Source organism: Leptinotarsa decemlineata, unplaced genomic scaffold, assembly GCF_025532065.1.
Source record: "Leptinotarsa decemlineata unplaced genomic scaffold, Ldec_3_MD MMD2_tig00026314_RagTag_RagTag, whole genome shotgun sequence".
Taxonomy (NCBI): domain Eukaryota; kingdom Metazoa; phylum Arthropoda; class Insecta; order Coleoptera; family Chrysomelidae; genus Leptinotarsa; species Leptinotarsa decemlineata.
In genome coordinates, this window is record NW_027412684.1 from 10508432 (window position 1) to 10520304 (window position 11873).

General features: G+C 35.7%; 1 protein-coding gene and 1 long non-coding RNA gene across 3 annotated transcripts; one reads left to right on the forward strand and one right to left on the reverse strand.

Moving 5' to 3' along the window:
• Positions 1-1010: 1010 nt before the first annotated feature.
• LOC141485271 (uncharacterized) lies at positions 1011-5339 on the forward strand. Its single transcript, XR_012467127.1, has 2 exons — positions 1011-1610; positions 5055-5339. It is a non-coding gene; the product is annotated as an uncharacterized lncRNA (long non-coding RNA).
• Positions 2549-9557, reverse strand: LOC141485270 (odorant receptor 94a-like). Of its 2 annotated transcripts, XR_012467126.1 has the most exons (5): positions 9451-9557; positions 8479-8586; positions 5155-5310; positions 4580-5096; positions 2549-3001 (listed from the first exon to the last, which is right to left on the reverse strand). XR_012467126.1 is itself a non-coding variant. In XM_074181660.1 (4 exons), exons 1-4 carry the CDS (start codon positions 9538-9540, stop codon positions 5043-5045), a joined length of 408 nt encoding a protein of 135 aa, XP_074037761.1. In that variant the 5' UTR covers positions 9541-9557; the 3' UTR covers positions 2549-5042. The 2 variants fall into 2 exon arrangements, 1 of the variants encoding a protein (XP_074037761.1); XM_074181660.1 differs by having other exon boundaries at positions 2549-5096.
• Between the last annotated feature and the right edge of the window lie 2316 nt (positions 9558-11873).

Genomic DNA, 11873 nt, shown 5'->3' on the forward strand with positions numbered 1-11873 from the left:
ACTAAAATTTCCAAAAGGGTTGCTTTCATCTTCGATTCAATAGCAAGCCATATATCAACTTTACTCAAAAATGAAGTTGACCCTTCAACTATCACTATTTCTGTAAGGAAGATATTAAAGCTCTATGTATTTTATTACAAATTTTTACATGAAAAAAAAGTTGCTTTGTAATTTTTTTTATGTCGCAAATTTGCAACATTTAAAAATCTGCCAGTATTTACAGTTTGTCAAGAATAGGAAAAAGGGTGAAATTTTTGCGGCCTGCGCGTAACGGAGAGCTAGAAAGCATTCGGAGGAACAAAGATGCACATATTAACACATGCACATATTAACAAACTCGACTGACTGGCGTTTCCACTCCTGTCTTCTGCGCACAGCTAAGGCGGTCTCAAATTAAGATTTTGAAACTTTTTCCTATTCTCGACAAACTGTACTTATACATAACCTTACAACAAGTTTTTATGTCGGCGTTGGTGGTTTGACTGACAACATATATGTATACTTTTGAAACAACCTATCTTAGGTTTTAAATCATAACCATATAGTTATTGATTGTTTCGTAGTTTGTTGTTACTTACTAATCAGACGTATTCTTAGAGAATCGCGAGAATAACAATTGACAAGTTACATCATTATGTGACCATTGAACAACGAACTGATCATAACCTAAAAACAGATAGGTACAGCAAGCGCCAAACGTGATGGCGAGCCCGCCCCCATGCACACAAACTCATTTTCAATACAACCCCCACTACTGTAGCATATGAAAGTATCTTGTGCTATTTATCACCAGATGGTACTAGTTGACCGTCTGCGAAATAATTGTTTACAAGTCAGCATAGGCGACGAAGGTGTTTGTTGTTTCCCTTTTTATTCGACGTTTCGTTTTTTGTTTTCAACCGCATTTTGTGAATTTTGATGCCGGGAAACCAAGCTGATAGCCCTTTGGAATAAAATTTATTTGTTGAATATTGCAAAGCAAATGTTTCTTCCTGATTTTAGGTCAATAAGTGATATTTTGGTTATAAAAATGAATGTAATAATTGGTAAATTTTTAGTTTTGGAAGTTGTTACCGACAATCGTAAATAAACTGAAGCGTCCTGATAAACCTTTACTATTACCCAGAACCCAGAAAAAAATTATCCCTGTTACGCTACAGCTCTTGCGAGACATACAAATGCTCTGTACAGGGGCGTATCATTACTTGTCCTCCAATGCTTTTGGCGCTTGGCATTGCCTGAATAATTTGTAACGTTTCTTAAAAAATTTAATCGCCTAACAAAAAATCAGTCATCAAGAGTGTATCATTATATTACATTTTAATGAACTGTACTACTACCTATAATACTAAATGAAATATGAAAAGAAATTACAAAAAAGTCATGTTCCACTTTCTGCTCTAATTAAAACTAATTATACGTACGACACTGGCCGGCAAGAGGCTTATCGTAATCCAATAGTAATTTAGTTGGGAGAGTATATACCTGCTCGATCGCCCGCCATCACGTTTGGCACTTGCTATATGTGTTGTTGTCTGTTTAAGTGTGAATTTTGTGTTGGAATTGTGAATGCATAAAAAATTACCATTTATTCGTTGATGAGTAAGAAAGTAAGCTTCAAAAATGTGTTCTTTTCGTTAAATCACGATGAAATTTACAAAACTTTGCATTTCTGATTTTTTATGACTTCTCGTGATATTGCCAACGAATAAAAACAAAAATTAAGTGTAAACATAGCCTATGTTAAATCATCTAAAGGAACAATTCGTTCAGGCCAGTCTCAACTCCCTACACTGTAGGTTGATGAACTGACACATCAGAAAACCACTACTTTCCTGGCTAATACCACGAAGGGCGTTGGATTTTATCCGACAGGTGTCAGTGCAGGATTCTTCACTGAAGTTATTCCTGCATATGCTGTTGGCGACACAACAGTCGCAATAGATTTTCAATTATTGGAACACACTTGCAGACCGGTTTCGGGCTGTTTGGCCACTCGTCAGTGCAAGGTAGTGTCTATCATTAACATAAAGTCGATGATTTCCGATAATTGAAAATCGAATTTCTTCAGAGTATCATTCCTCGAACTAGGCTGAAGCGGACAACGAACAACAGCATCTACCCATGAACCCATCTACCTATGAACGAGGTAACCAACCGCATATCCGAAATTTGCCCCATTCCTCGTATAAGGAAAGAAAACTTTTCATATATAGTCAGTGGGCATACTTGAAAACTGGCTATGAATCAAATCATCCAAAGGAACATTTCGTTCAAAGCAGTCTCAACTCCCTACACTGTAGATTAATGGAGTAACACCCATCAGAAAACAACTACTCCCCACGAAGGGCGTTGGATTATATCCGACAGGTGTCAGTGCAGGATTCTTCACTGAAGTTACTCCTGCATATGCTGTTGGCGACAGTGCGATAACCAATTGTTCCTTTAGATGATTTGATTTATAGGCAGTCTACAGATATGCCCACTGACTATATGTGAGAACCTATGTTTCACTTTCAGTTATTTCGATTAGATTTCGATAACTTGGGTAGATATTTATGCAAAAACTCAGTATTCAATGTACTCCTGCAGGTATTTCAGAAGTAAGATCATTGTATAAAAGATCCGTATACTTTCGTGACTATATTGTGACAATTGTGTTACAATTTCATAGTATTTCAAGCCAAAGGCATACCCAATGTCAACGAGAGGGGTTACCTCATCTGATTTTCTGGAAAATACGTAGAAAGAAAATGAAGTATTTATAACATTCATTTTTCTTTTTTAGTAACTGAGTAGCTCTGTGAAAAAATTGATTTGATTCCTAAATTAATATACAGCTACAGAGACACGCCCCTCTTGTCACGCGCTGGGTACACTTTTGTGTACTTGTATTCTCATTCAAGTATTCACAAAACAAAGCAACTCGTTCATCTATGGCAGGAGTCTCCAACCTACGGCCCGCAAACAGATTTTTTCTGGCCAGCGGAAAATTAGCATACTGAAAAACAAAAGTTATTTTTATCTGATAATACACACATCGGAAAAGTCTAGGGATATTTTTAAAAATGGCAATATTTTTTTTTTAGATCGCTTTAGGGAAAAAAAAGTTGACGGGTGATTATTGAACGAATGTAACTTACAAAAAAATTTATTAAATGGTCAAAAATACTGAGTGCGCATATAAGCAAAACTAAAAAAAAATATGGCTCTTCTTTGGCACCCCGAAAAAAATCATAATACAAAAAAAAATTGGAATCAGTACAAAGTATGGCCTCCACGCTGATTTATTACGGCCCTACATCTATCGTGCATCGACAAAATGAGATTGTCAATGTCTTGTTGAGGTACATTTGCCCATTCAGCGATTAAAAGCTCTCTCAATTGAAATGTTGTGTGAATGTTCCCCATATGCGGAGTAATTCTTCGTTGAAGCATGTCCCACCCATGCTCGATGAGATTCAGGTCCGGTGATTGTGCTGGCCATGGCAATACATCAACTCCTTCGTTGGTGGCCAGTCAGTCACTAGACGCGCGACATGTGGACGAGCATTATCGTGCATTAGGTGGAAGTTTTCACCAACAGCACCAGCAAACAGACGGACGATAGGTAGAAGAATGGTGTCGAGGTACTGTCGAGCTGTGAGGGAGCGATTTGGAAAAACGAGATCGGTTCTGCCGCCGATCATGAGTCCGCCCCATAGCATTACTGTACCACCTCTGTATGTGTGGACTTCCTGGACGTGTCTCAAACGTTCATTATTTCCAGGTCGTCTCCACAGTCTTACTCGACGAGAATCTGGATGAAATCCAAATCTGGATTCGTCCGTAAACAAAACTGTGGCCCAATCATTTGCATCCCTGTTTTGATGTTCTTGACACCACTCTAATCTTCTACCGCGATTGCCTCTCGACAAAGGTGGACATCTAAGTGGCCTTCTGTTGTGGAGATCTGCTTCATGCAGTCGATTTCTGACAGTATCACGACCAATGATTACCTGGTGCGTCTGCTGCAACACGTTAACCAACTCAGGTGCTGTGATTGTCGGTTGTCTTCTTGCGGTTAAGACCAAAAATCGGTCTTGAACTGCAGTTGTAGCACGTCGTCGCCCTGGATGTTGTTCGGCTGGACTGCCAGTTTCACGGAAACGCCGCCACAATCGACTGATAACACTTTGGGAGACCCCCAAACGAAGAGCTACATCATTTTGTCGCATGCCACCTTGAAGAAGCCCTACAGCTCTATTCATCTCAGCCAATGGTAAGTGATGGCGTTCCATGTTAAAGCACAATATTTCCAGTTTAATTACTGAGCAAGAACTGCATAGAATGTACAAACTCGACACTTTCAGATTATTCATTTCAGCCAAAAACCTACAGTTTGTAAAAAACTTGATAAAAGATTAGTTACCGTTTTTGCAGGCTTTGTTCAACCCATAGAAATCTACAAGGTGGTCGAGTGTACCAATTTAATCGAAATTAAACGACCTCATGCATTTATTTTTATGATATTTAGTATATTATAAAAATATCCCTAGACTTTTCCGATGTGTGTATATTTCCGTTTAAGCATTTTCACCTTTAAATAAAAACAGCACTCGTCACTTACTTGTCACTTCTGTTCTGAATACTGTAAAACTAAGTGTAAATAAGTAGCGATGAACCCTTGATCGATTGTAAGTGGTCACGAACTGTACGAGTAAGGGTAGAGAGCTTGGCGCTTTTGTACTTCACCCTGACTGTACCTGAGGAAGGACCAAAAGAGCCTTGTCAGATAAATACTTGAAATTAATTCTAATGATCGGAACTACAAACTTTGACCCTGAACGGACTGAAAAAACATAGAAACTTGAAAAACTAACGCAAGAAACTCTCAAAAACCACCACTGAGCTCTCAATTATAAAAAATTTCTGGGTGTACGGGGAAGGGGTCGCCTATCCCCCGAAAATGTACGTTGTGGCCCTTGAGTAAAAAAGGTTGGAGCCCCCTGAGCTGTAGCATTACTATTCACACATATGTTGTAATATAGATATAAATCTTCCTATCTTTTTAGTTTATCTGACCACGCCAAAACAGAGTATCCAGCTTTAAAAAACTGAAAAAGAGTATCAGCAATCATTACATCTTTCTTAATGAATACGTCACTCAATTACCTTCACCATGATGTCATTGCTCAGCGTTTGGAATATTCCAATATGGAGTTGCAGAGGTTTCTTCGTTCTTAACATGATGATCAAAAACATATTCCTCACCACCAAATCGTGCTCGTACCAATTACTTTCAAAAATTTTATTGGTTATATCTAAACTCTAAAAATTAAAATAATCAAAACACTCAATAGGTTATATTTCTTTCGAAGCGAGAAGGTTCTTCCACTCTCTGAACTTATGACTATTATTATATGTATATCAAATTAATTTTATGAAATAAGACAAATTTGGCAATGTAATTTATGGGTTGAAAACGGTGAGAAGTTTAATGATGGCCAAGTCTGTTTCTACTATATCTTCGAGATCTTCCCAGTTTTTCCATTCATAATGTATGACAGTACTATCTGCAAAACTCTGTCACTTGATAGAAAACAGAATACAGGGCGTTTCAACAAAACGGATATGTAATCGAAAATTTCAAAGAACACGTCAATTTTTATTTCTAGGAGGACTAATTCTGGTATGGAAATTATACCCGAAACTTATAGCAGGGGAGCCCACGATGCAAAATGGGGATTTATTCGAGCGTCATTGAGACATATTAGGTTGCAAAGCTTAGATGATAAGGAGAAAAAAAAATGTTATATAATATACGTTTTCATCGGTAGGAGAAGCGGCTATAGATTTTTAAATATGTAAAAAAATACTGTTGCATGGACATACTCGAGCGCGTCAGATATTGGTAGCATTAATGTCCTACGTATTATTAATAATGTTGGTATGTTAATCTGATCGTTTGCATGATGTGGGTGGTTGTACGTAAGGGTTAAAAGTGAAAAGAAAAAAATTTAATCGAGCGCGTCAGATTTTCTAAGGAAGTGTTAAGTGCAACAAAAAGAAACTCTCATTCAATAATCTGACGATTTCGATCTGACGCAAACTCGCGGTCATTATTATAATGTGGAAAACAAATTCGCAATTTTGAAATACTTAAGCGCGTCAGATTAAGATATATATAGTTCATCTTTATGTTTTAGACGTGCTGTCTCATAATCTGATGATTTTCTAGAGGGATTCGCTTATTCTGAGAAAAACAATATTTTTTTTTCAATTCATTGAACTTAATTAATTGAAATGCTCAGAAAATAGCATGCAAATAAATGAGTGTATGTTTTTTAAGTAGAATACTTGTATTTATAAGAAAATATTTTTTTTAAATGCTCAAAAAATTATTTTTTTATAATCAATTGATTAATTATGAAGAAAAGAGAAATTAAACTTTCTATGTTTTTCACCACTTTTATTTGTAACTAACGTTACTGTCCCATGACATTTTCAAACTTATACAATATATAAGTTTGTATATTGTATAAGTTTGAAAATGTCCTTATATATTGTATAAGTTTGAAAATGTTTGTGAATGTGTTTCCATCACCAGATGAGGATTCATATTGCTCCAGTAACGACAATTATGTCTATTCACTTCCCTAGGCAATATGAAAGAACTTTTGTCTGAAAAACATGTATTGTATAATAGGTTTGGGTTATTGGTCAATTTCTCGCTATTCCTCACAAAACTGAAGTCGACGATCAGGATCATCTCCGTTTAATTCCTAAACTAGCCTCATTTTGTAGGCTTTCAAAATTAAAAAAACGCTAGTAGCTGATACATCAGATGCTCTAGCTACTTGTCTGATAGATTGTCGATTATCCATTTGTACATGTCGTAAAACTGCAACTTCATCTCCATCATTTCTGACAGGACGAGATACTTCACGTTTTCTGTTGTGAACAGAAGTATCCATTAACTGTTTAATGTATTGATGGTTCAGGTTGTAGTCTGGATGATTATAAATTCTTGCAGCAGCTTTAGCACATTCATTATTTCGATAACAGGTTGCAATAATTTCGATTCTTTCTTCAGTAGAATAAACCATGTTGGAACACAGTGAACAAGGATGACTGAATAATAATTTGTGAAGAAGTGACAGTGGGCAACTATCTACTTTTTGTTCTGCGACAACTAGATTCAACAAAAACTAGCAGTGTCGTCCATTTGAAAACGTTTACTACTAATAAATAAACTCTACAAATCTAGAAGACCTGTGACAGAGAATTGCTCGGGAATGCCGATTTCTGACCCCGAACATCTTCAATAATGTAAGGAACGCTTTCGAAAGTAGACTGTATTATTGTATGGAACTAGATTGTTGCCATTAATGTTACTTCTGTTGATTTCCTCAATAATATGAGCGACAGCGAATTTTCTGTTTTTTTTTTAATAAAACGTTCAATATTTAATTTCTCAATAACGAAAAAACCAATTTCAAAAAAAATCACAAAAGTGATAGAGGGACAAAAGACCTTTCAAATGATGTATCACTCGACTATTGAAAAAATAGGGGGGGTTAGTTGTTGACCGCAGCAATACTACTTTTTTACTACTGCAGTAACTATCGTTATTGCAGTTTCGTTCTATATGAACCATTATGGGAACTATATGAGTTTTATTGTAAGTATTAATAGAAACATAGAAAGTTGCATTTCTCATTTTTTAACAGAATATACAGGGGTGTAACTGAATAAGTGTATAATATTTTTAAGGAGGTGATTCCTCATCGGAAAAAAGGTAGGATCTATCATATAAAGAAACTTCATTGGAGCATCCCTCGTTGAGATACAGCCCCTTAAAGGAGGTACATAAAATTTGTATAACAATTTTTTTCACAAGCACTGAGAAAGTTACAATATTGAAATTAACCTCACGTTTTGTACTACCAAAAAGACACTTAGCCAGTATTATTTGGTTTACCCCATGGTTGTAAGGGGTGGAAAACGCAACCCCCGTCTTCAGAAAGTCACAATTTCTTCTAATCATTTCCAGCATCCAATTGCAAAATTCAAGACGGTTCGGAAAGTCTCGCGGTAACAGTGCCTGTACTCGTTGCAGATGGTAAGGATATAAGAGTTGTTCCTTTAAAATTCTAAATACTGTCGTATGATCAACATTTAGCTGGAAAGCAATCGTTCTAGTACTGGTAGTAGGTTGTTCTTCAATCAAATTAAGTACTGTTTCCTCAAGCTATGTTGTTCGTACTTCTCGATGGCGACCACAATCCTGCGTTCTTTTGCCTTAAATGTTTTACACTTATTCAGTTACACCCTGTATGTCAGAATATTCTGGCATGCTTTGGAATCTTGTAAAATTCTTTTGAAACTTCCAGCATGTTCTTCAGGTAAAAAAACGCGACAGTATCCAAAATACTAGGCATATATATGTTCTGTTATCCGTGCGAAGCTAGATTAGGACGCTAGTAGAATATATACCTTAACTATCAGCTCGTTGCCATGGTAATAAATACACCATGCTTCTAAAGACCAAAAAGCAAACTTTGAAATAGCAAATGCGAAATTTACGTCCAATCCATCCGCTGCCTGAAAAATAGGAAATTAATATTATCATCAAACCATACAGGCGATTTTGAAGAGGTTATTATTGATATAAATACAACTGTGACATCGACCAATAAACGAAAAGTAGCGTTTTGTTTTTTGCAACTTTCAAAGAAAACCCAAGCATATAAAAATCGAAGAGATATATTATAATAATCACATTCAAACAAAAACTTTCCTTCAGGTAATTTGTCCTAGAATTGCAACCTTCAATTCAATGGAAATTAAGAGTATGACCCAGCTATGACAAAAACGCATTTTGCCTGCGCACCCTGCGAAACTTTGCACATAAATATTATTAGAACAGAGCCATAATTTTTTTTTCGGTACCCATCATAGATAGTGCTTTGAATTTTGGAAATATTAGGGATCCTCAACCGTTCCCCATAAATAGTTCGATTGCTGTTGTTGTTTTTTAAGTATTTCTTCATAAAAAAAGGAACTGATGCTACCTAACACAAGTGAAATTGTGGACTCATCGCCTTGATAAGCCTACCGCAGTAGTAAACGAAACGTTGGGCATCAAAACTGCAGACCACGGTCTGTCCCCGTTATACCCGGCGGTGAGTGTTTACATTCTTTGAGCCAGTACATTCACTAGCTCATTCTTTGAGCTAGTACATTTTCATAAGTATGTCTCTCTTAAATTTCCATGTCCAAGCAAGCTTGTTGTTACTGACTGTGAGTTTGGAATCACAATCTTAAATTATACTTAAAATGACTGTTTAATGTCTAGCCATCAAAGTGTTTCACTAGTCAATAATTTCAACCTCCTTTTGGCAGTATTAACCTTAATTATTACTAATCAAATAAGCTCAAACAAAGCTGAATTTTAATATAACTTACAATCGCCAAAGATATTATCATCACAGACAAATGATAGGACTTCACTATGAAATCAATGAAGAAAAACCATTTCAAGGAACAGTCAAGCATTTCAACGTATCTGAAATATGAACATTCATTACTAGTATAAATGTATTTTTTGAAAACATCTTGATATTCATGGAATCAATGTTCAAAGTTACATAAGTTTTCATTTCGCAAGATAAAATGAATAAAATTAGAATGAATTAAGCAGCAGTGAAACCTTGAATGAAAGTACAATACAACGAATAAAATAAACAAGATACAAAATGGAAATGACTACAGAGTGAAAGAAGGAAAAAGAATGGAAATAAAAGAAAGCGAAAAATTAAAAATATATTCAAAAATTAAAAAAGATTTAAAATCAAGTTTCTTCACAACGTTTGGATTGTTCATCCACAATCAAAAACAAATAAAGTAAGATCTGAAGATGAGTCGAAAACTCCTCAAAAATCAGCATGTCATCAAGAATCAGCATGTTATAAACGAATCTTACCTAATTATGGATTTGTGTTCCAAAATCAATTGTCGAAGTACCATTTTTGGAATTTTTCCTTGTTTTTCGCAGTAGTCCCCAAAGTATTTGAACTTGTTCCCCAGAATATTCAAAAGCATTGAAGGAAACAATATGATTGCTGTGAAGAGGGTATCAAATGTGAGGGTGTTAAGCGTTATAATTACTGAATTAACTATTTGAAAAACTAACGTGAACAGGTAATGCGTGGTACGGTCGAATGGAAACCATGCTGTAAAGAATAGGGATTTGCTTGTCCAGTTGATTTTCATCAACCAGAAGAGTTGGCATAGAGTTCCAAAGTATATGCCGGCCAGAACATAGAAAATCCTGAAATTGTACCTGAAAACAAAATGAGCATTAGGATGTATTTGAAAGTACATATTCTTCTCAAAAGGAGATACTGATAAGATCTATTCGGATGGTTCAATTCTGAACCATTTAAGCTGGTTCGTTATAAATAAGATCAACTGATGTAAAGAAGATTAGAAATTGATTGGTTTTGATGACAAAAAGTTAATTTTGAAGAATGAAAAAATTGTTGAATAGAACTGGCCGATACTTGATGAAAATCCATATTAAAAAACTAATCAATATAGTTTATTGTATGATTTTCACTATAAGCAGTTATTCTTGAAGAAGCTATTGTATAGCGAAACACATATCGCGGTTTTTGAAAAACCCTTATAGTGAAAATCATACAATAAACTCTATTGATTTTTATTTGATTTATGATATAAGGGTTTTACAAAAACCGCGACACGTGTTTCGCTATACAATAGCTTCTTCAAGCATAAATGCTTGAAGAAGTGCTGAAGATAGTGAAAAATCATACAATGAACTCTATTGATTGGTTTTTTTTGAAAAAATTGTGTTTTGAAACAAATAAACCAAACGTCTCTGTTTGAATTTTTAGAATATTTTTACATTTTCCGAGCAAAAGCTAGCTGTAAAATGAATATGTTCTGTTAAAACTCAATTGTTAATCAGGAAACACTGTTTCAATTGGATTGGTATTATCTGAACTACAGAAGTCACAAGGTGAGCCAAGAAGTGAAAGTTCTTTAGGTATTCAGGAGCATTATTGGTTGATACCTATTCATTTTTCAAGTTGACCAGGCTTGTTTTTAAGACTGACTTTGATTTTGGTAAGTACCATAATATAAGAACCATTCTTTGCAGATGTTGGTGCATGAATCAAAATTTGAATTCGGTCCCCTGATATTGCAGAAATCGATACATAATTTACTAGTGAGTCTGTTAGCAACTACAGTTACCATGCTATTTCCTTGTGAAATGTTAGTAGGATATCTTTTTATCTCTGGAGGATGATGACCTCAAGATCTCTATCATTCATTTTGTTCTATCTGTTTTTATCGTTGAAACCAAAAATCTGGCAACGAAACGGTTGTTTGAAAACTTCAAGCTGCCTAAGCCCCTGCAAGGGTATCTCACTTGGCGTTGACGGATTGGACCATCATCTACCATTTGTAAATATAAATCTCAGTAGTGTTTTTTGATGGGTTTTCGTCTTTGGAAAATGTCTGACTGGCTTATCGGTGTCCAACCACTGTCCTACACGTCTCCTGTGATTGGAGAGGATCCACTTTTTATCACACGTGACAATTTTTTTCAATGACAAAACACAAGCACTGCAAAGATTCCTAAAGGCGTTCTAAGAACGGTGCCTGTGCAAAAGTAGTATTTGGAAAAATGAATCAGAATCAGAAGTTTATTCCACATAAACGCAGTTCTCCAAATGGAAAAGTTGCTAAACAATGCGAAGTTCGAGGTATAGGTAGGAAGGTAGGTAGGTCTGAAGTGCGTGGGTCTATTCGACCCTCCACCGCAACCCAAAGGGTTTATTGTGGCTCGCACCTATTCACAC